The 26,250-nt window shown below is 36.6% G+C and overlaps 2 protein-coding genes across 4 annotated transcripts in view; one reads left to right on the plus strand and one right to left on the minus strand.

Moving 5' to 3' along the window:
• LOC110383355 (rho-related GTP-binding protein RhoE) overlaps positions 1-26,250 on the plus strand; it is a 142,339-nt gene that overhangs the window by 95,507 nt on the left and 20,582 nt on the right. For all 3 annotated transcript variants that reach the window (XM_064039066.1, XM_064039065.1, XM_064039064.1), the window contains one exon: positions 15,575-15,719. In XM_064039066.1, the coding sequence (XP_063895136.1) occupies positions 15,579-15,719 (141 nt within the window). In that variant the 5' untranslated portion in view covers positions 15,575-15,578. The remainder of the gene's footprint in view (positions 1-15,574; positions 15,720-26,250) is intronic.
• LOC110380076 (mitochondrial import receptor subunit TOM40 homolog) lies at positions 6,128-7,434 on the minus strand. The gene has a single exon (XM_021339938.3). The coding sequence runs from the start codon at positions 7,301-7,303 to the stop codon at positions 6,335-6,337; it is 969 nt and encodes a 322-aa protein (XP_021195613.1). The 5' UTR covers positions 7,304-7,434; the 3' UTR covers positions 6,128-6,334.

A 26,250-nucleotide genomic window follows, 5' to 3' on the forward strand; every position in this document is an offset into this window, starting at 1 on the left:
GAACTGGATTGTTCGCAAACATTTTAGGATCTGCAAGCTCATATATGGGTATACGTTTAGTGCATAATATATGTGTGAGTCTAGGCTATGTGAATGTGTGTGTGCTATGTGTAGACTTGTACATTATTATATGGGGTTGTAAGTACGAAGCTTTTTTTCACAATTAAGTTGTGCAACCCACCTAGGTAGGTACATGTAAGAAAATATTCTTTGTACTTACTTAATCTTCTAGTATCCATGTTCTTGTAGCAATAACCATTAAATTGACGAATTGACGCTTTGGCGACCATTTGATGGTTGGTCACCAAACGTTAGCAACGACCGATGAAAAATTAACGGTCAGCGTTAACTTATAACGTCATCAAAACTGTAGTCAAAATACCACAACCCATATTATACTTAACTGTTTATTTGACGGCTGGTTATAGTTATAGTAAGATAGTGCAATAAGCCTATCATCATCAGCCTATCGCAGTCCACTGCTGGACATAGGCCTCTCCAAGTGCACGCCACTGAGATCGATTTTCGGCTACTCGCATCCAGCTCCTGCCAGCCGTCTTGCGCAAGTCATCACTCCACCGTGCCTGAGGACGTCCTACACTACGCTTGCCGAGGCGTGGTCTCCACTCTAGAACTCGTTTACCCCAACGGTTATCGGTTCTTCGGCTAATATGGCCAGCCCACTGCCACTTCAGCTTGCTGATTCGGTGGGCTATGTCGATGACCTTGGTTCTCTGACGGATTACCTCATTTCTGATGCGATCCCTCAGAGAAATGCCAAGCATAGCCCTTTCCATAGCCCGCTGAGCGACTTTAAACTTGTGGACCAGCCGTACCGTCAGTGTCCACGTTTCGGCTCCGTAAGTCATGACAGGTAGGACGCACTGATTGAAGACTTTCGTCTTTAGGCACTGTGGGATCGACGATGTTAGGACTCGACGTAGCTTCCCAAATGCAGCCCAACCCAACTGAATTCTCCTATTCACCTCGTCCTCAAAGTTGTTTCTACCTAACTGCAATGTCTGCCCGAGGTATACATATTTCCGAACAACTTCGAGAACGGCGCCGTGTATCGCAATCGGTTCCGGTAGAACATGTTCATTGAACATGACCTTGGTTTTGTCCAAGTTCATCCGTAGGCCGATGCGTAGAGAAGATTCAGCCAGGTCGTTCAGCATCTGTTGTAGGTCCTGCAGCGTTTCTGCCATGATGACGATATCGTCAGCAAATCGCAAGTGAGAGATGTGTTCGCCATTGATGTTGATGCCACGTCCTTTCCAGTTCAGCGTCTTGAACATATCCTCCATTGCATTAGTGAACAGTTTCGGGGAAATAACATCCCTTGTCTCACTCCTCGATGCAACGGTATGGGCCTTGTTTGCTGATTTTGTACTTGGACGGACATTGTAGCGGCTTCGTAGAGACATCTCATCACTTGGATGTATCGCCAATCTACTTGACAACGCTGCAGGGACTCCAGAACAGACCAGATTTCAACCGAGTCAAAGGCCTTCTCATAGTCCACAAATGCTAGACACAGGGGCTGATTATACTCTTCGGTCTTCTGTATAATCTGCCGCACTGTGTGGATGTGGTCTATGGTGCCGTATCCGCTCGAAACCCAGCCTGCTCCGGTGGTTGGAATTCGTCGAGTCTTCGCGCAAGTCGGTTCGTGATCACTCTTGAGAACAGCTTATAGACGTGGCTTAGGAGGAAATGGGTCGATAGTTCTTCAACTGGGTTTTGTCTCCCTTTTGAAGAACAGGACGACAACACTCCCTCCACGCCTCTGGAGTTCTCCCTTCAAACAGGACGGCATTAAAAGCTTCTGGAGCTCCCCAGTACGGGCTTTCCTCCTGCTTTTAATAGCTCTGTTGTAATGCCATCCTCGCCAGGGCTTTTCCATTTTGAGCTGTCTCAGAGCGATCTCGATTTCGCCACTGCTGACTTCTGGCAGGTCTTCGGTGAAATGGCGCGTTAATGTGGCTCTAGAGTCCTCATTTCCGGGATCAGGTCGAGATGCATGCGATGCGTATAACCGGCCATAGAAATTTTCCACTTCCGAAAGGACTGCCGGCACCGAAGAAACGACTTCTCCACTTGTTGTGGTCAGCTTCGTCAAGTGGCTTCTTCCAGAGATTGTACGAACACCTTTGACCCCGATTCAGCTCAATTGCTCTTTCAATGTCAAGAGTATTGGAGCACCGGAGGTCGCGTCGTACGTGCTTGTTGATCTCTTGGTTTAGAGCCCGCTTAGCTGACGAAGTGACAGGTGGGTTTTCACGTCGTCTCTTCATAAGCCCTAATGTCTCTTCCGAAAGCTTTGATTTCTTGCCCTTACGCTGCATGTTACAGAATCTCGAACCTTCCTCCTGAGGATCCGAACCACATTTTCGTGGTTCTGGTTAACGTCTGTTGTGGTTTCCACGGCGGCAAATCGGTTCTCCAAATTTGACTGGAACGTTTCAGATCCTGTCATGGTTTGGAGCAGTGTTGGTCGGAGCCTGGCCTTCATCAGACGGAAACGTTCAGCCTTGAAGTTGATATTCAGAGAGCCTCGGACAAGTCGGTGATCGCTACCGGTATTAAACCTATTGATCACGGAGACGTCTCTGAATATGTGCTTCTTGTTCGTCATGATGAAGTCAATCTCATTTTTAGTCATAGTGTCGGGGCTTTGCCACGTCCACTTCCTTTGGGGCTGCTTTTGAAAAAGAGTTCATCAAAAAGAGCCCCTCACGTTCGAGGAAGTTGACGAGCATTTGCCCCCTATGATTCCTGCTTCCAAATCCATGGGATCCTACTGCCGATTCGCCGCAAATCTGTACTCCCACTTTAGCGTTAAAGTCCCCCATGACAACGGTGTAATGGGTCTTTGTAGTGAAGTGGAGGGCCCTTGATATGTCATCAAACATATCCTCCACTTCATCGTCTGAATGTGTCGAGGTCGGTGCGTACACTTGCACTACCTTGAGGCTATACCTGTCGGTGAGCTTTAAGATAAGGTACGCTACCCTGTTCGACACACTAGACACCTCCACAACGTTATCAGCTAGGGACTTATTAACCAGAAACCCAACGCCACCTTGGGATTGTTGGTCTCCCTCTCGGAAGTACATTAGGTGACCTGATTCGAGGGTTATGGTGTCCTCCCCCTCTCTTCGAACTTCACATAACCCTAATATGTGCCACCTAATCTTCCCAAGTTCCACCTCGAGTTGCGCCAGATGCGAGTCAAGCCGTAGCGTGCGGCCGTTGTACGTCGCCAGAGTCAGTTTTGTTTGGTGGCCTCCCGTAACCCGGAGATTCTTCGCACCCCCTGCCCCGCCGTAACCACGGTCGCCACCATGACCGGGAATAGCGGGACTGCCGGGAACTAGGGGCCGTGGCTTTTTTGTGCTGCTCATAGAGGTATTTAGCCTACTGCTATCACGCTGGCCAGACGGGTTGATAGAGGGTTTTTTCCGAGTTTTCCTTCTCTTGCACTGGTGTTTGGTGCATTTTATACTCCATTAGTCGACTTTTACGACACCCACTGGAAGAAGGGGTAGCGACATATGTATTCTTAAGCCGTCGCTACACGGCTAATAATCCTATACTGTAAAAAAATATATCATTATTATGTAGTTAGACGCTGCAACACTACCTTAGCCAATATTCAGAAAACTGATACTAACAAACTTTGAGACACGTTTCAGATACTTGCTAAAGATACTAGGTACCTAGACATATGTGTGCTTGTGTGTGTAACCCCAATATAAGGCTCTTAGTCCGGCTTAGCGCCCGACATGTGATATGAGCGCTCAGAATATTATGAGTTTCATGTTCCAAAATGTGCCAAAATCTAGGTATTAATATGCCTTAGTGGTAGTGGATATGAGGTGCGAGATAAAAATGGCTAACCTACGTCAAAAATGGTAGGTAAAAATAGTATAAATAATGTGTAAACTGAGCCTATAGGGATGTAGGGCTATTTTTCTGCAGCTGCTATTTTCAAAGAAAACCAATTACCTATTTTATGGCTTCTGTCAAATAGACTTTTAAGTGCAACAAATGCTAATTTCTAACTACATTTTCTCCTTAATTTACCTCGGAGGATAAACTCCAGGATTACAATAAGCAGAAAAATAAATAAAAACACTACCTAACTGAAGCACAATTTTCCAAGAAAAATAAGGCTGACATTCTTTCCGTCTCCATTACGTAATAATCTCACAAATCAAACACGAGCACGAACAACTGAAACTAAAAAAACCTGTCCGATCCAGACTTCAGTACCGAAAGGTTCCGCTGAAAAGAAATTAAAAATAAGAGAAGACAAAACAAAATTGAAATAGCTCAATGGCTACTGGGAAATTGATATTACACAAATAATCACAACATAATTATTATTTAAATTAGAATAGACTATCTAAATGATAGCCTATTTCTTGTGTAAAATGGTGAAACAAGAAAATGGTGCCACATGGTATAATTTATCTTATTTTTTTAATTGTAATCAAAATGCAACTAAAATCGCTTGTTCTTTATTTAAACTAATAACATATGGACAGACGAAAGAAATAACTAACGGTCTTCAACTACTTTGCCACGGTACCCTAAAAACCACGAACTTCCAAATACCACCGGAGGCTTTCCTCTAAATCCTGGCTACTTGAAACAGGCACGTTCCCCTTTATTACCGCACAGTCTACACGTGTGAAGGTACCTAATATCGCCGAAATATGACACGTATTCAGCTTTCAGGCTGAAAGATTACCGACAAGGAAATTCACTTAAGTGCACGGAGCGAACGCAATTTTTTCTTTGTTACTTTGAATAATAATAATATGTTAAAATTTTGACCTGCATGGAGAGTAGGGTAAAACGCTTTTAGGGTTACCTTAAACCTGATCTTTTGGGTTGAAATCTGATATTTTACAGAGGTAATGCTTATAAGGTTGTAGGGGTAATTTCTGGACCTACTGATCCAATTTTGAATTTTCTTTCACATAAAGGCTCCAAAACTACTGAACCGATTTGAAAAATTCTTTCACTGTTGGAAAGCTACACTCTTCCCGAGTAATATACATATTTTAGCCTGGTAAGAGCAGTAGTTCCCACTCGCCGTAAGTAAAACTGCAGGCAAACTGTTAGTAGTCTATATTTTACCCTGACACGGTAAGCAGTTTCCTTAAAGTAAGGAAAGCTGCGTGAAATATCTGACGTATAACAAGACAATTGACTGATAAGTACATTCAAAGCACATTAACATAATTCATTTTGTTGTATCAGTAAGGAAAAGTATATGATTTGTTTCCCCAAGGGTAGGAAAAACCCATCAAAGGAAAAACTTTTCAAGGAAGTTATTGAGAAAGGAATTTTACCCTCCTCGTGGAACCCTATGGACAAATTATAAATGTCTATTGAATTCCAAGTAAATAATAATTGACACTTCCAAAGAAAAGTTATGTCATGATAATGTCGTTTCGTCGAAAATCGTTCAGTAGTTTTTCCATGGAAGAGTAACAAACACACATACGTACCTACATCTAATAAAGATTGTACTTAATATACATTGTACTTATGTTTTCTGTCGTTGCTATTAACATACACTTACTGTAAAAATTTTATTATAAATGTGAAAGTACTGACTGTTGCACTTCAAAAATACTGAACTGATTTAAATGGCATTTGGTACACAAATAGTCTAGCTAGGGCTTTTTATCCAGGCACGGGACGTCGTTTCCTCATAACGCTGGTGGAACCACGGAGACCAGCCAGTAATTTATATTCCAAAAATGTCTTAGACCAAACATGATACAGTAATTTGAGAAAGAACTTTCATAACAACATACTTTGTCGTGTTTATGCCTCTTGTCACCAGATAACGAGGATCCAAGTTTCTTGTCTTGTCTACTTGTCTCAAGTTTGTTAAAATGTACTCCTTTTTTATATTTAGATACCAAGTTTTATCCTGCATTTTAAGATATGCGCGAACTCGGTTACTTTGCACTTGGTAAAACTTATCCAAGATGTTGGGTCGGACTTTTCAGGGTTAGGGAATTTCGTGTACAATTTATGTTATATTTTCTTGTGTAAGAAACTAACTAATAGAGAAGGAATGTAAATAAATAAAACAAAAACAAACATTATTATCAAAACCAACAACTATATTTTCAATAATTTAATGACATTTTTAAACCACATTGCGGAACAAACGTTAATAAGATAAAACAATAACTAAAACCTATGTATACTTATATACAAACGAATAAATCTACAAAAAATGTAAGCACACACCTCCAATTTATTCTGTAGACTGTTGAACAGCGTGTTACTTACTGAGGACACTTCAAAAGTCCAGATTGAAACCTACCCCGAAACGAACCCGCCTTTGTTTATCAATCAAGGTGCTCCCAATTAGACGCAGCACGCGAACCTCATTGTGCGGCTCATAGAACAAAATATCCCTTTGGAAGGTAAAGCCCCCGCAGCGCTGCGAATCCACAAATATTTTCAACTCCGAACCGTTCTGATAGTTCTTGTGCATCGCCAAACTAACGTTGGTCTGCCCGCCTCGGCAGCCCTCCGTTATAATAGTCGCTACTCGCAAATCTGGTGAAAACTGCTTAAAAAGACACACCTGGATGCCAACCTTGCTAGCTGTCGAGGTTATTGTAAACGTGGGTCTCTCATACCGAGCGCTGATCGAGAACTCCGGCGCCGGGGGATACGCAAGGGGCTTCAGTCCAATTTCGGTACCTAAACTTACTTCTGGCAGAATTTTGTACATCCACTGCGTCACCATGCGCAGGGTATTGGGGTCCACATCTCTCACAGAACATGAAACAGAACCCACTGATTTGTCATTCTCCTTTTCGAAAACTATTTCAGTTTCTGACGACACCAGGTCTCTGATCCTAGATGTGAGTCGCATCTCGTAAGCTCCTTCAAGGACTTCTTTGTACGTGGCAGTAGCAGAGCCGGACGAGTCTATCAGTAGGCCTTCATCAGTGCTTTTCGGCTCCATTTCCTTGTGAATTAACTGGGAGAAACACTTGTAGGACTCCCTTGATTTTCCGTAGCTGTATTGTTGAACGAGTTTGACCTTGTCTAGGATCTCCCTGAGGACGATGAGTCTGGCTCCGACGAAGCATTTCGGGAAAGTGCTTTTGGCTTCGGCGTGAACGTCACACAGCTTCGTATTTTTGTATCTGCGCGGTTGGACCACGATAATTTCCTTCTTCTTTGGCAGCAGCCGTTGCAGTGAGGACACAAAGCTGGTGACTTCCTCCTTGAACTTGTCCTCGTTTAAGTCCATTATTTTTTATTTTTATTATTTAGTTTATATTTTATTTGTTGGATAACAGGTCAAACGTCATTGACCTGTCTGGTTTTATTTTCGTATCGCTGAGCGTTGACGACGTGTCCGGCCAGTCGCACGCTGCAAGGAGTTTTGTATTTTTAGTTGTCTTTGAGATAGTACGCAGTTATTTTTGACACTTCCTCTTGTTCTGTAAACTTAGAATATTTATTAATAAATATAAATGCCTTGATATAATCCTCTAGAATATTTAGACAGAAGAAATGTTAGACAATCAACAAAAATATTTTTCTTAATTTTTATTTTGACGTAAATGCACCTTAAAGAGGTCCAGTGACCGGTGAGCCGGTGAGAAATTATGCGAAGATAATTTAATTCATCAGAACACAGAATAATGAGGTAAAACTGCATTTCATGGCATAACCTGACGACCTTTTTCCAAAACTTTTATCACTATTATTATCAAGCATTCTTTCCATTAACCAATCAAGACAGTTCCATTCAATATAAATCTGTATCGCCGCCATCCGTCGTTCATTCATTCATTCACTCATTCGATACCCATTCACGACACACTTGTGAAACGACCATGACTCTTGGAACACAATACGTCCTAGATATAGCTTTCAAGGCTATATTTTATATCTGAAGATGGATATGTTAGTAACTGATACTTCTGAGATGCAGTCTGGTTTTTAATAGCTTGTTTCACGTGGTAGATAATTTTATGTAAATTGAGTGTGATTAGGTATGATAAGACGTTTTTTTAAATTAGTTAAGTAGTTCTAAAAGTTGATTATGTACAAACGCATATAATCATAGGTCTTTAGGTATATTAGTGATATTCGAAAAGAAAGTAGATGCCCATACTATCACTTTTAATATTATAAATGCAAAAGCAACTTTGTCTGTCTGTATGTCGCGCTTTAACACTAAAACTACTGAACCGATGTAATGTTTACACATTGCCTAAATAAAGTCTCAAGCTCTATTATATCAAAACATACATTTTTTCCACACACTAATTGAACAAAATCTTCTCAAGAACATAAGCTTATCAATTTTAGCCACATTAAACCATCCCTTTTATTTCACAATTCATTTGGAAATTGATTTATTATTGTGAAACACTTGTTATTCGGCACCTGTCCCCAGCTATCCTGGTTGAACTTCATTGAACCCTTTTAGCGAATTGCTGCAAATGTGACGGGCATTCGAGAGCTCTGTTTTACGGTCAACCCAATATTCGATCTATCGGTGGTTTTGATTACTAGAGATAGAACTTTTGACATTAGCCGATGGAGAAAAAAATTAATAGCGGAGATACCATATCGATATAACACCTAAGAATCAAGTCTCAAGTCAAAATGTGAGTGTTCGGGGGTTGAGGACCGTTACAGTCTCCGTCCTTATAGGCATTCTGAGAAACCCGTCCATTTTTGTAATACCAAAAATCGTTGAAAGTTGTCCCAAAGAATCCGAACGCTTCGTTGTTTACTCGTAACTGATTTTGGTTATGGTCTATTGTATGTGGTGGACCTAGAAGAAGGGCACCTGGCCTATTTTTCTTATGTCTCTGCTATCTTTCCTTCCTCCTTGCATCAGCCCCGTATAAGAAATGTCAAATGCCTATCTTCACTAAGCAAAACCATAGATAGATAGAATATTGGGATAGGTCGCTAGTGAAGCACGAATTTATTTGACGCAAAGTAAAAGCTTTTGTACGATTGTGAAGTTTCGAGGGACCTATATGTACGGTAAAATATTGAGGAGCTATAAAATGACATAAGAGATTTTCTTTGAAGGTATACTTAGCAGAAAAATATTGACTGTAAATTTTATTTAAGAGGGGCTAGTGGATTACATTAGTAACAGCTGCAAAGGTCGATCAATGATAAGATTAAGCAATGCTTGGCGCGGCCCGTCAGTGGATGGTTGACTATCTTGTCACATTGAATGCCTCCATGTTTCGGAAGGCACATTAAATTGGTGGATCCCGGCTGTTATTTAAACATCTTTAACAGTCGTTACGGGTAGTCAGTACCCAGAAAGACTGACTACCTACCTAGTCTTACCAAAGCATATCGGGTAGCTCGTACAATCGCCATATTCATCAAAGTTACGATCACGAACGTCAAAAATACTCGCTTTAGAAATAAACGAAAAACTTCTACAACACGCTAGCTCTCCAGTTACCCACAAAACCGAAAGGTTATTGAAACAGTTTTTAACTGAAACTCTAGTAAAATAAACTACGATACTGGATACTATAAATAAAAGGTGTGAATTCCTCGCACACCGTATGCTTCCCGGTTCGATACCCGGGTCGAGCAATATTTACTGCAGCTGAGCGTGTGCTGGTTGATAGCTTTATTTATTACCCGACTGCGGTGAAAGGTACTAGGTTTTATGGGAAAGTGCAATACTATTTCTGCAAAAATTTAGGGAAGGGGTGGAATAGTCAATTTTACACAACGGAAATTACTCCAAGCAAAACAGACATTATTCTCACATACTCGAAGTAAGTTAGTAGATACAGTCTATTTTGTCATATTCAAGCCAAGACTAATAAAATTGAGGTAAGCGCTATAGAATATTTTTTTGAAGTGTGAAATCATGGGATTATCCTTCCCTCTATGGGATCACTGGAACTTTTTGATTCACCCGAAATTCGAACCCAGGACATCATGGATAGCAATCACTTAAACTACCTATACTACATCACAGAATCATTTATTCCTAAATATGGAATGAATTCCTAACACAGAAAATATAAATACAATATCCGCATAAGGTATTCAAAACACCATAAAAGCAATGAAACATCGGATATTATAAATGTTTATAATTTATCGGTAGCACAACGTTCCGGGTTCGACACCCGGGTCAAACATTGTTTACAGTTTATGCTCGTTCCAGTTCGTAATATATTGAACAGATGTGTTTACCCGAGTGCGCAAAGAATGTGTAATGATTTTACTGACAAGATGCTGCAACTGTGGTGAGCTGTGAAAGGATATTGTAAAGGTATAGTTTTTAAATAGTAAATAGGGTATTTTGTTTATCTTGTAGTAGATAGTACCAACTTTAAAATACAAAAGAAAGAGTGTGATTAGTAGTATGTACCCGTATTTCAGAATGTTAATCCAATATGCTTAAGCAATGCTAGTTTATATTGATGCCTATACCATCTGTCATTGTTCTGGATAGGCAGAAGCCAGAAAATCGGACAACCTGTCTTACTGATGAGAATCGGGTTACCTGGGTAACTAGATTGAAACGGTCAGATAGGCAGTCGCCCCATGAAAAGCGCTAGAACTAAGCTAAATCTGGTTCGACAGTGGTCAGTCGGCTGTTATTCTAATAAGCAGATGATGACTTTTCCCTTACCCGGTCAAAAGAGCCATATTGCAGTACATAAAAATATCCAAAATATCCGAAAGAAATTTTAAGTCCCTCCGAATTTCTCCAACAAACGTTAATAGCAATAATAATCCCCTTTACTTTATGACCCTTATAATCGATTGATTCCCAGCTGGAGTGAAGTACCCTCGAAAATTCTAATAATATCCCAAATCTATAAAGTTGATGGCTTAAATTGGTTATTGAGACCCTTTTAACACAAGATTTCGGCGCTACTTAATAAGTACTACCCTTAAGTTTCTATCGAAGTTTATATTTTAACCGTCGTTTAGTTTTGACAAAGTATTGCGAACAGCGAAAGGCTGTATTGTGAATTACTGTTATTAAGTGCTGTCAAGTTTGAGAATAATTAAAATAATAAATAAGTTATTTCAACAACTAGTCAATGTCCTAATTTTAATCTTAATTAAATTTAAATACATAAAATATTTTTTTTAATCCACTCAAGACTCTACTTAACCTATCCTATCCTACTAACCTATCTTCTTTTGCAACTATCACTAAAAATAATTATATCACACTGACACTACGGTATCAAAAATAAAAAAGATACCAATTACAGAATTGTATCAAAACCAAAATTATAAAAAATATAAGCGTCATTTCGAAAATCTATCACAAATCGTTCATATTCATCACTACTCTTACCATTTCAATCATCGTTTACACCTTTGAACATTACCGCCAAATATGCTCTCCTCCCCAATCAAAATAAGTACCCGTTCATTAATAACTTGATGATAGACACTAGCTCGCCAACAGCCGATTAGCTTTCACATAATTAATGTAAACTAGCTGACGTGACTGACGGTACCCTGTCCAACAGTGTTGATTCTAGTACCATTGCGTAGGTCTTGGCAAGGCAAACAATGTTTACTATGACGACTAGTCCCAAATCCTTGTCCATTTCGCGTGACATCGACTAATAGACTGTGTAATGTTCCAAAATCATCAATGTAGATGGAGTTCTTAAATCCAACTGTATTGAAGAAAATCTGGTAAAGTAGCAAAAAAACAGGAATTTGGCCTTTTAAGAATGTTTGCCTGCCTACTGCTTTAAATAAAGACAGTACAAACCTTTGCAGTTCACGCAGAACTAGCTTATGTATTTGATGAAAGTCTTTCAGTATCTACAATCAATTAAAGTTGAAAAGTCAGAAGACGATGTTTACATAGTACATATTACGACTCAATCTTGCTCCTCAAGAGGTGCTGAGATAATGATGAATTTCTTCTTAAAAAAAGATGAATAGAAATGTTTTGAACTTTTGTCAAATCCGATGACGATTGTGTTTCCGTAGTATGACTCCATAGACAATTACAACCTTTAGATTATAATAGAGTGTATCTCAAACAATGTAAGATGTCTATTAACTGAGTTTAAAATTATTACACTGACGACATATGCCTCTTAAGGAATTTGCATATATGGATGACATACTTGTTGCTATGTCGATTCAATTTTTATCGTTACTCGGATCGGACAGTTAATTGAGGCAAGCCCCATAGTTTTTATTATTCTTCACGTAAATACCTTTCTAATGATATATCATACGTTACTGTTGGAGCGGGTACCAAATCCCATACAAAGTGCCCATTGTCCTTTAATTTTAATCTACTAAAACAGCCCGCGTTACAGCGGTTTTGGTTAAAACGTGATAGGTATCTTTTTAAATGAGCGCTTAGTTAAACATGTCTGGTTTAAATTGGGATTAGATTGGAATGTTATTATGTAAATTAAGTAAACTGGGATTAGTTAAAAGGCACTATAGTAATTGTGAAAAAAATGCCGGGAAACTATGTCATTGTACGGTATTGAACTACTGAAACAAAATTTTGGTAAACAAATAGTATAGACTATAGACTTCTATAGCCTATGAAAAGATATAGGCTACTCTTTAACAGATGCGCAAAGTTGTACAATCGGGTCGCGTTTGGTGCTTGTAAAGATTATAAATATAGCTTAAACACTGTAAATATTGACCCAAGATCTGATAGAAAGTCAAGAAAAAAAAATCAATCTTGCCAAATGCAAATGAATAAGAGGGAAGGACAAAAATTATCAGAATCGGTGAAGTGTTAAATTACAAAAGTTGCTATCGTTAATGAAAATAACCAAACTGGACCAAAAAAAAACTAAGAAAAATTTGCGTTTATTTACCAACGTGTCTTCTAGTAGTAAAAGTAGCCCTTTAAATGTAACTACATTTAAAAAACTTCGTACAAATATTTGAGCCACATTCTCAGTCGTCCGATATTGCGCTGCGCCACATTTAAAATGACTTTTCTTCACAAAGCGAGTTCTGTTGCAGTTTTTTCTCGTCGACACTTGATTGCCTTTTAGTCTGTACTGTCTGTAAGTACCTTAGGTTTTTCTACTTTTTTTTAGGTAGGTACATACATATATTACTTTTTTTTCGGTCTGCGTGTTAGAAAGTTGAAATTTCGCGATAATGCAAGGTTGGAGCGGTGAAATAAAAGCATATTCACTTTTTTAGACGTTTACCGAGAAAATGAGAAATAACTGCCAAGTTTTAAGACTAACAATTTTTTTTTCAAATAGACATACCTGGTACATAAATATATAGTTGTCTCCTAACTTTTTGTCATCACGGAATACTCTATGGGTCAGCTTCATTCGTTTTGAAAAACACTTTCATGATTGCATTTGTCCGAAAATAAACAAGTAGGCACCAAACAACCCCTTCTAATAAACATTGGTGAAAAATGTAGTAACAATTTATAAGGTAGAACGAGTGCCTACATCTGTTCCAAATTGCATCTCTCGACGATAAACTGTTTCGCAAAAAAGGAAGTGACGTTTGGATAGACAACGCATCTACTAAAGTGATTTTGGTTCGGCAGTAGTTTTGGGATCTCCAAAAAAAGATGGCCACCAGAGATCGACTGATCGAAGATCGAATTTAAACTTTTACTGAAAACAATAATATAGAATGGATAACGAACTTATTTAAACAATTCCTTCCTGTACCTATTATGACAGAAACCATAAAATAACCGAAATTAACCATTGTTCAATTATTTTTTGTCAGTGATGTCATTCCGCAGACAGAATTAAATGAAAGGTTTATAATTGTTTTAAACTAGATTTAATTACAACCAAACTAAAATAATGCATTCATAATAAAATCATTAACCCCAAATTCGATAAATTAAGCTCCAATGTGTTGTCATAATTCGCACAATTTTTTGACGATCCAATATGGCGCCCATATCAAGTATTCCTAAACTAACATTACGCAAGAATATTACGTAGCAATCTGTATAAAAATATTTGCAAAAAGGTTTTTATATAGCAAGAGATAAAAGCCATTAGGCTGCCTGTTAAGGTATAATGATTATGTTTCAACTTTTCAAGCGATGAAAAACAACGATATGCCGTAGAGTAAGTTATTTATGCAGAAGCTCAACATCACAAAACATTGGTAGAAGTTATCAGTTGCCACCAATAACTTCCTTTTACAAATTTCTGGCTCCTTTACAAAATATGTATCTACCTATACAAAAGAAATCTGCATCAGGTTAGACTGGAAGCCGACTCCAACATAGTTGGTAAAAGGCTAGGCTGATGATAATGTCAATAAATAGCCCATTAATGTATGAAAACATACGCATCTGTGATAATAATTTCATCTTATACCAACTGGTCTTAAAAAAGATAGGTAACTAGATGTATAACAGTGAAAAAAAAATTTACCTTCTGATATTTTTATTCTCTGGCCTCAAGCTTTTATTTAACTTCTGTGCCAGATTCCAGTCTGCGTTTGCATAAAAGTTTTCTGTTTTCATTGAGACCATAACATTATAAAGTTATGTGGTAAGTAAGACTTATAAGTACCGCCAGTTATGTTAAAGTATATTGTGATAGAAATCTTAAAAATCACCAACAAACACATATAATATAGACTGCTACTTACATATAATTTTGCGAAAATGTTAAAATTGAAGGATATCGGACATCCTAGTCCGATGGCTATATTTGTTATGTCTTACTAAAGATTTCAAAATGTTAGTGTTCCTCTAAGCACTGTGCTACCCACTTTCGTCCTCCTTAATTGGCTCATAAAAATCAAACGTTTAACATTTCCCTATAATTTAATCACATTGACAGAGTACTCCTCTCCTCCAACGTACCTAGTTCTTTATACTTCTCGAAAGCTCATCAATATTAGATTTAAGAAATATTTATTTTAAGTAAGAAACTACTCCCCCGGCTCGGCAGTATTACTTATGCCCAAACCCTGGCAACGTTTTTCGCTCTCTTTTAGTCTACATCAGCACACAGTTCCATATTACATTTTTCTGAAAGTAACAACCCAAAAAGTTGACCCAGTGTAAGCATACAAATACTTACCAATAGGGTAGTGTCCAGGGTCGAAATAATGAAATAATATTTAGTCCGCTTTTTAGATAATCAAAAAATATTGGATACGTATTTTTTCTTTTTTTAATTAAACATAAAATGACAAAGATAATACACTTCAAAAATTAGGAGTGGGGGCCTTTTACGTCACAGTGTCCTGAAAATTGTAGCAACTTGTGACGTCACACTCAACTTTAACACGCTATATCTTAACAAGTTCTGATCCAATTTAAAAAAGAAAAAATATGTATCGCTTAATTTTGGACAATCTACAAGACGGACTAATTATTATTTTTTAGGAAACTAGCCTATTCCTAATTTTGAAATTTTTAATTTCGCCTTCACGGCAAAACATAACGTACTCTGTTCAATGATTATATCCTCAACTATAATATTTAACATAAACCTATGTTTAACAAAGAAATATTTCTGATTCTGACCAACTTATCTCCTTGTTCCAGCAACATGTGGTCAGCTAAGAAGTGTTCGGACAACAGTGCCAGCACCCCCTCAGCGGAGGAGGAGATCAAGGTGGTGCTGGTGGGAGACACGCAGTGCGGCAAGACGTCGCTGGTGCAGAGGTTCGTCTCTGACACCTTTATTGATGTGAGTATTTTAATATTGTATCTATCCTTAATAACCTTAACTTACTCGTATGACCAAAAGCTGTTAAGCTGCTCTATGGTTTTTCGTCGATTTCAACCCTGCTGATTTCTTAAACCATAGTTGTTGTACCTACTTACTAAAAATGGGCTATGTCATATACGTAGTTGTGGATTTTCGGTTTGCGGAACTAAGACATAATGATGAAGGTTACAAAAAGCCTTGATTAAAATATGTAAGCATCATAACTGCCATATCTCCTGTGCAACGGCTTAGCAAAACGTCGATGTATTCCCTCTTCATATAACTAGAAGCTATGTGATGATTTGCGTAGATCTATAGCATGACCAATTTTTTTAACTGACTTCATAAAGGTGTGCTCCACTTCGTATTCTATTATTTTATTATATAAAGAAGAAGGTTTGCTTTGGTCTCAGTTTGTACCTACCTATATTGATTTTAATCCAATCTCATCAAAGTCAAAGTCAAGTCAAATCAATCATAAACCATTACTCATTAACCACTAATCACTTCCAACACAGTTCAATTATAACCACGTTAAACACAAATCAAGTAATCACCATGTTATGTATTAATTCTCTGACATCAACCATGTCGTCTATGTATAGAGATAGAAACGTTTGTTAGATGTCTGTCTATCATATTCGGATATGTAATCATGTGTCGTAGATTAATTAACGGAGGTATAGGTACTAGTGGTTATAGGTACGGATGGTAAGAACTGTGTATCTTGGTACAATGTACATTTATCTGAGGTCGACTTCATCAAATGTTCTAAAACTCTGGGTTTTGCTAAAGTATTTATGACAATTTTTATAACAAATATTTATTTACTATTAGTTCGAAAGTAATGTATTTATATGTCAGTCTGTCTGACTTTCAAGAGAAAAATACTAGAACCATTTACACAGATAGTCTTGAACCTGAGAAAGGACCAAGGTAAGCTCAGTTTTATAAGAATTAGTCGCCTATTTTTAAACAAAGGCCAAAAAAATATTATTTAATGGTAATACCAGCCTAAAACGAAGCAACAGCAGATCAACAAGTGAATGTGATCCTGTAAGTGCTAAGAGCAAACCTCTTGTTTAACTAATATTTCCGTTGAAAAATATGCAACTTTAATATTTGAACACAAAGAGTAAAGTTAAGTAAAGTTAAGTAATTATAATATTTGTTAGTTTTGAGCTCCCAAATTCTTGAACTAAATGTTTTAATGAAATATTTAACCTCTGCTGGCTTTGTACGGTTTAGCTGTGTCTCGTGGTTCCACCCGCATCGCGATAGAGTAGATTCCCAAAAGTGTAAGAAATTTTTAAATCAAACACGGTGCAAAAAAACAACCAATAAAGAAACATTAGTTTAGATGATAACACTGGTCCTTCAAATCAGAGTGGCTTAACATTTCCGAAGCCATATCTTTGTCTTTGACAAAGGGTTGCCATAAACAATGACGAATTCACACATTGGAGTATTTCGTGGTATTGAAAAGACAATAACTGCCAGAAGCTACATTATATACTTTGGATCTTTCAACAACACTTGTCGAACTAGGAAAATCCTACGTATTTACCCTCGTAAATAAATAACAAGACACTCGATGCCTAATCTATTTATGGATACACGTGTTTCTTAAAGGATATTATTGGGAACTGGCTGAGTTCCGCGGTTTCGGTTTATCCTGAAGTAATGTTTCTTCGACACAACTTAAATAGTACAGTAATGTATAAATAAATAAGTAACTGAACATAATATTTATTATAATCTAGTTAAATAATCCAAAAGTAATTTTCTGTCTGTCACCTTTTTACACTGAAATCACTGAACCTGAAAAAACTTCAAAGATAGTCTAAAGCCTACAAAATGACAAATACCACTTTTTATCCGGGTGCGTGAAGTAGTACCCACGGAAAATACGGTAATATGGCAACAAAAATAATAAAGACATTGAATATTACAGCCAAATAAGACTTAAACAAATGACAGCTCAACTAATAAACTGTAACCTGTCACAACTCAATCTACATAATTGCTGGCAACACCGGCACAGATTAAATTTCACACACGCAAACACCTGTCAGCCGTGACTGACAGCTTGTCGTGTTGCCACAGCAAAATTACTGAACAAGTAAACATGTTTGCCAGACGTCAAAAGATGAAATTGTCGCGGGAAAAGTATTTACATTTTTCTCCCTTTGTTGTTATTTTTTCGTTTTAATATAGTCCTGTTTTTCTTGAAGGACCAAAAGGAAGTGTCACGCCTGTCAATGTCATGTTGTTTTTGGTAATAATAAATATTTATTGTTTTTTTTTTTGTTGTTCTTTATCTGATGTATGGGAAATCCTATCATTTGTTTGAACGATGCCGATGATTGATTGATTTCGTTTCTGATTGTGCGGAATAAGCTATCTTTTTATTGCGACATACATGACATATGACTTCCGTTATTGTAGAAAATATCACATCTGGAATTCTCACCGACCTTTTACATCTTACAATAGGTTATTTGTACGATTAAGACTCCGATCCTACTGAATCGTTTTGAATGTTGGGAAGTTACACTGTTCCCGGATGACAAGGGCCTTACTCTATCCGGGTATGTGAAAATTTTCCCCCGGGACACGAGTAAAACCGCATGTAAACAGCTAGTAGTTAATACAAGACCATAAAAACAAGATCTCGTTAACTAAGAAACATTGAAACACGTTCCATTTCGAACGTGAGAATCCGAAGAAAAAACGTTTAGTACCATTGAGCCTAAAACAACATCCTGTAGCGATGAGCACTTATGTTATAGCAGAGGTGCGTAAAACAGCAAATTATATCTTTATTGTTTGCTTAGGGATTAAGAATTATTGACAATTAGGTAATTAAAAAAAATCGTTAATATTCATCATTTTACTTACATATTTCCATCATGCTAACATGGAAAACCTTTTTCAGATTTTATCAGTAGGTAGTTCCCGAAATTAGCGCTTTCAAACAAACAAACTCATTAGCTTTGTGTATTGGTATAAATAGTAAACATACAAACGTAGGTACTATGGGAGCTGTGCTGCTTCTTTACTAGTCAAAGGACAAACGTATTACCTAAATCTCCATTTAAAAATAATTAAGACAAACCCTCTCACTAAAACAACTACATACATGCTTCGAGCACTTGACTTATTAACACCAGCTTACAACGCAAAAATAAAAGCTCACACTTCTCATTACCCTGTCAAACAGGACAGGGAAATGTTAAAACAACAAAAAAGCCAAGTGTGCGTCGTCCTAAATAAACATCCTGTCATGTTAGGCGTAAGAATCAGTTTTTCATGTTTTTTAGGGTCCCGTACACAAAGGGGTGTAAGCGAGAATAAATCACAAATACGCCGATGTCCGTGAGGAAGCTGTATCTCATGAACTACTGAATATGATATATATGAATATGATAGCTAGACAGTTAAAATGTTCACAGATAATGTAGCTACATATTTCTGACAACCAGTCTAGCCTAGGGATTGTTGAGGAGGTCTGATAGACACTACTAGCTTCTTAAAAAACACTGGTACATATTCTGCTATATTTTGTTAGACTGGAAGCTGACCCCAACATAGTTAGGAAAAAAGCTAGGCGGATGATGACGCATAACATACGAAAGGTTAAGAATAAACAATAGAGTATTGAGTAATATTTAAGAGGCCCATATCACATATTTTTGCCGTTTAATTCTCGATGTTAAAGGTACAGAACCCTTGCGTGAGACCGTCTCGCACGGTCGGTTTTTTTCATGTTTATGAATGACCATGCGTTCATACGGATTAGGACTTCGTGCTTACGTTTGAAATATTGAGGGTAACTGGTTTAACGATACTTTTGAAAGCGAAATTAGAAGCGGATTAAGTTAAGATACGCATTTAACATTATCCTGTTTTTTCGTAGTGTAGTTTTCGGATTCCAGTTAATCATCACGCTTGCTCTATGCGGGTTGGTGATTTCAGACTTTAAAGTCCAGGTTTCCCAAATATTCCTACACCATTAATCAATATTTGGTGTTCAGGGTAAACAAATAAAATACAATATAGAAAAGTTACAAAAATAATTCCAAACATTCGTAAAAATGACAAACAAAAATCAAACGCTACTTTGTCAACATGAATATTGCGACGACCAACATAGATTGACAGAAAAAAAAATGGCAGTTACCATTGACGGCCCGACACGAATAAATGGTTGAATTACAATGCAATCTAACAAATTGACTAGCATTGGATTGCTAATATCGATTTTACGGCCTAACACTGAAAAGAGCAGAAGTTGAATGGATTAGTGGATATTATAAATAACTAAATACACTGGGAATTAACTAGGATATCATCATCATGTGAAGACAAAGTAATTTATTCGCCTAGGGCCTAGGCTATACCTCGAGTAAACAATATATTGAGTACTAGCTTCCTCCCGCGGATTCGCCCGCGTAGAGTTCGGTTATATCGCGTTTCCAAGAGAATTCTTCAAAAGTCCGGAATAAAAATTATCCTATGTTATTTCTCAAGGTCAACTCTTTCTCTGTACCGAATTTTTATAAAATATTAAAATCAGTTCAGTGGTTTAGACGTGAAAGCGTAACAGACAGACAGAGTTACTTTCGCATTTATAATATTAGTAGGGATAGTGGGGATTAGTAGGAATTGGTTGAGAGTGGCAAGAAGTAGGCAGAAATTGAAAGATTTGGAGGAAGCCTACGTCCGAAGACGGACAACTTATAGGCTGTGATTTGGCTGTGATGGATGTTAAGAGTAAACAATTATAAATTAAATACAGTTCTTAGACAAATTCTCATGCGAATATCCTGGACGAGCGTACATTACGTTAATTGGCTTTTATCTTTGGCCTTTTTAGAATGTTTTTAGTTCTCAAGTGGAAAATTAACGGTACCTATATTTTCCTTGATAGTCAATAATTTCTGCGCAAAACTAACCTTTGTCCACATACCATTATAACCGTACAGTTTTGTTTTAATAGCACTTTTTGTTTGGTCCCACAATTTATGTTTACAAATGGCATTTAGCGAGTTCAGTTTTCAAACTCCTATTGGATAGTATCGAATGAATTTGCAATTTTATTGTGTCAATTAATCGCCAACCAGAGTTAGTTAACTGTATGATATTTTTCATTTTCATTCGATGTGTAGAGCTTTTAAATAAGCACTGCTATATGGCCGACTATTTTAGTCGCGAAATAATACACAGGATTCAGAATTGAAGACTTACTTATGTAAAGGATTCAAGATTTATGATAGAAACCTCTAGTCTTACCGGTATAATGATGTCACTTTCGTATGTCCGATTTATATATTAAAAAAAAAAAGAAAAAGACCGGTTGATTTCCTTAAATCAACCGGTCTTTTTCTTTTTCGTGATAAAGATCCCTTGATCTTTATCACGAAATTGGGTAAGTACTGTAGGACCGGGAGATAATTATCTTGCTCAAAATGCAAAACTGATTCGATATCACGACGTTTATTGTTTGGGCTCGAGAGGTGAAGTGACATACTTCAATATAAAAACTTATTCTATTTCAAATCAAATCTATTTATATCATTGTCCGGCCAGTTATTAAAAATATAATAAATAAAACATACTTCTAATCTACTTCAGTACTACATCTCTACAGTACTAAGAAACCTTCTTGAGACGAATACTTAGCAGGACTTTGGTAATACTTATTTCAATTACCAATATCTGCATTAAAAACTTTGCTACTATTATACCTACCTACATATACCAAGCAATTTCACAAAAACACTCTAATTAAATAGAAGAAAAAGAAGAAAAAAATACAACAGTAGCTCAGACCCCACAATAAAGGAATTGGAGTGACCTCAACCTCCCAACCTCACGTAGATGTATGTATAAGTGAGATTTATAGCAAAGATGTGAGAGGAAAAGACTGCGAGTACATTTCGGCTATGGGTCGTGATATGTGGGACTTGAAAGCTGTTTGTAGGTCAAGATAAAGTTATGGTGGTTTTTTTGGGAATTAAATAAATAAAAGCTTCAGTTTATTGTGGAGCTAGAAAAATCCTAAATGTAATTTTGTTGTTAACTAAAACTTAAATTATTAAAAACTAAGTCACTTGCAAATAGCGATATTAAAAAAAAAACATGAAAATGAGCAAGAGCATGATAGGTTGAGAACAAAAATTTTCTAAAATGAAAAGTATTGTAGTGGTAAGTATTAGCTAGGGCTAATTAATTATACTCTTATAATACAGGGTATTGAGTTGCCCGGGTAACTGGGTTGAGGGGGTCAGATAGGGTAGTCGCACCTTGTAAAGCACTGGTACTCAGCTACATCCGGTCAGACTGGAAGCCGACCCCAACATAGTTGGGAAAAGGTTAGGCAGATGATGATGTTATTATACAACTTCATTATAACAGATGTGATAACATTAGATCTTCTTACCCTACTATCAAAACCAATCCTGAAATCATATCCCACAGTCCTAAATACACAAAATTGATACCGATTCAATGATTAGAAAGCCGAAATATTTCGGCTTTCAGTATTGTTTCCAATGAAGCAAATAATGGTCAGTACCAATAACACGATTGATTGAACAACGATCTTTCGAGTAGAAAATGCTTGGATTTATCCAGAATACTTATGTGTTTTTGTTTTTTTTTTTTTTTGTTTGGCTTATTGACAGACTAGAGTAGTTGGTAAGATGGTAAATATGATCAATAAGCATCGACATCATTGCATTAAAAATAGATACTGGCTGTTTTGAATTGGTGTGGAGGTGAAAAAATTAAATATAATAAACAATAAATTTATTATTCGGTTCGGTCGACATTTGATGAGCATGCTTGTTGGCCGTGATCTGGGTGTAACAATATGTATTTATACATAATGTATTTGTGTTAGCACCCATAACACAAGTTAATTGCTAACTTACCATGGGGTTAACCAACCGTGTTGAAAAGGTGTCCCGACATTAGGTATTCATTGATTATGTAGGGGTAAACTTTTGTAATTAGATATTTTGCATGTATCTGTTCAGATTTGCTTAAGACTTTTGTTTTATTTATTATTTGAATTTTCCTTCACTAGTATCAAGATTCACAATGTACTTATATTTCACATAACCTACAATTTACCCCGAAATACGGTATTTACAGCAAAATACGGTACCTACGTCCTATATTTTCAAGCAACATATTCTCGGTGAGCATAACAATATTTTCATATTATTAATAAAAATATGTAAGCTTCTAGTCTAGACCATAAATTCCTGTAGTATTATGTCCTGAATATCTTTTGCGAGCTGGTTACCCTACCGAACTTTTTGATAAAGATAGTGGGTCTTAGAATAAAATACTTACATGGCCTTTTAGTATTTTAGTAATGAGGTTTATAAACAATGACTTCATCATCAGCCTAGCCTTTTCCTTAATTTTTTTCTAACTTCTACTGTCCAGTGACCGGATATTTCGATATTCTGTCTACCTGATAATTTGCTTATCATTTTGACATTAGCCCCATCCAAGTGATGCCAAATTCCTATCTCCAGTAAGCAAAACAAGTAAAAGGAAAATAATTGATATTCAAACACAGTTTTAAAGTTCGTTTTTCGTTATTTTTCGTTAGGTACGTCCCTTTGACAATTAACTTGTAAAACTTCCGCTATATCTTACTTAATGACATAATTACATTAGTTCAAAGGGCCAATTATTTACCTACACTTGCAAAAAAACGTGTATATTTTCGTCGTGGGCATTTTGAAGGAAAAGTCATCAAAAGGGCAACCAATAAATAAAAAAAAATTAAGGTGTTTGTATTCTTATAATAATAAATCTAACTTTATCATTTATTAAACGATAAAAACTATTACCAATAACTTATCTTAAATGAACCATAAACACATTTATCAATAACACGTTTACTTTTTTTGTAACACATTAATCTTCTACATAACATCTAAGTTTGTCTATTCTCAGACCAATAAATTGTGTAAGCATAGCGGGATGGCGTTTAAAAAAATATGGCGCCGACATTCAAAAATACACTAAAAGATAATAATATTATGAAATTGACTTAAAAACGAAAAGTTATAAATTGTTTACCCATGGCATACTAGTCATTATATCAACTTATAAAACAACCTTTAATATATCTCAATAACTTCATTACATACCTAAATATTTTTTTAAGATTTTTGCTTGCAGTATCAGTTGTTAAATATGGACGGATACTTAGTCATATAATATAGGTATCCAAATTAGGTATGTTATAATTTCATAAACTGTTCTTTATGTGAAATTCTATTTATTCACAAATACCTGCAACTACCTAAGTATATTTAAAACAACGGCATTGTTTCCATATTCTTTCAGACCACATCAATCACCCATTATGGTAATTTTTACGGTTTTTACAGCAAAATACTTGTAAAACGCAGCAATTTGTAAATACAGTAACATCTGACGGACACAAAAGGACGTTTTGCAGCCACACACCGAGATTTATTTCGCACGGTACAGTGCGCCCGGGAATATGTTACGCGAAAAACTGGAAAAAAAAATGTTTTTTTTAGAAAAGTTTTGTGTGAACGCTGCCTTTTAAATATGATAAATAGTGTTTGCCTTAGATCTGATAGTTATTTGATTAAGCAATTTAACTTCTTTTCTTAAAACACTATTGACAGAAAAAGTATAACAGTGATTGAAAAATTTTACATGAGTATTTTATGAAGTCACAAAAAAGAAAATTCAAATTACGAAGTATTTAAGTACGTCATCTCTATTACACAAATATTTCAAAACACAATTTCTCAATATTACAGCTTCGTTAGTCTCAAAATTCCCATTCCCGTTCCCATTGAGTGTCTTCCCCGAATTCCAGTAAGTGCCAACTTCTAGGAAAACCCTCTAATATATCACTTCCTTAACACAGAAACACCGGTTGTGGTCCATTCAGCCTTTATGGGATAAACAGTAAATACTCCATGGAGGTGCGTCCGGGGTAAAATTGTTTATGGTATGCATTTATGGCCCAAGTTTCGCGTTTTACGCGCCTATTGTACTGTGTTAAGAATATTTATCGCTGGCCTGGTTTAATTAATTTAGCTGTGATTTATACATTATAAATCATCTGAAATTTTACCGCCATTGTACATATCATAAAAACATAATTAGTTAGTAAAAATAATAAAAAAGCAATCTGTTCCAAAACAATGATTTCCAAATGACAAGAAGCGACAATTCGATTTATTTAAAAACTGCATCGAACAGCTTATTTTCAATTAAAACTATCATTCGTGCACAATCGTTTTATTCACTAACTCCACTGAAGGCAACTGAAGCAGACACAATAATTACATTTTACATAAAATCGTTTTTAAAAAACTCCTGCAATACAGCGTACGTGCTGATTGCCTTCGCAAACACTCCAACGTTTCCGAACTAAATCTACGCTGTAGAGAGCTTACTGCCAATTTATATTACCATTCTGCTACACAAAACTCGACTTTAAAATCGACATAATAAAGACTCTAAATGTGCACACTAACTTTGTAGTCTCTTACCTGTTTTGTTCTCATTGGTGTATGCAGTGGTGATTAGCCTTTTTGCTCATACCCTGTTCCCGAACGCAGCCGCAATGGGTAACAGAAAACAGACTGATTTTGCGGTGAAAAAAGCGCGGGTAACTTTATCTGTGGAGTTGTTTCTCTTTTTTTTAAGTTTTAAGTTCTGTGAGAGATTTTCGATAGGTTTTAGAGCATCAGACTTTTTAAGAAGATAAGTTATTTCTCATGTTTTCATTTATCTACAAGTCAGCAAGACTATTTTCATATACAACATGATACGCGAATTTTTACGAAATCATGTATTTAGTATGATTAAACTTTCATCGCATTTTATAATGATTTACGTGAACATTATGTTTTAGTGTATCGAACTGTAATATAAACTGGCGTATAGTAAATCACACGCTGCGGTATCGCGACCATAAATAACAGAACAACGCACAGATCAAAAATAAAACTGACTAGATTGAGTATCGAGTGGTTTACTACTCTAGTTTGCTATTTTAGTCTATGGTAATCTATGGGTGGTATTGTGACCGTTTTGGTAAATACGCAGTTGTCGGTTTAAGTTATTTACTGACTTTTGGGATTACCATATTCCATTAGAAACTGATATTAACCTTCTAGGTCTTTGTACTTTTCAGTTTAATCGAATCCGGTCATATTACTGTACTTAAATTACTCATAAAGTAACACTTTCTGAAGACATTTTACAGCTTTTCAAAATTATATCGGTTATTAGAATATAAGGAAAAGATTCCGGTACCTACCTACTTTTTCTATTAGATGCCTCGTTGATGCATGAAATGCTGTAAAAGTAAATATCCGCCATCATCATAAATATTGTGTAAAAGTAGAACCAACACTAACCACACAAGCTTTTATTAAACCAATGAGCTTCAAACATTCGTTCAAAAACCTCATTCAATATTTTATCAATT

Source organism: Helicoverpa armigera, chromosome 18 (assembly GCF_030705265.1).
Source record: "Helicoverpa armigera isolate CAAS_96S chromosome 18, ASM3070526v1, whole genome shotgun sequence".
NCBI classification, from domain to species: domain Eukaryota; kingdom Metazoa; phylum Arthropoda; class Insecta; order Lepidoptera; family Noctuidae; genus Helicoverpa; species Helicoverpa armigera.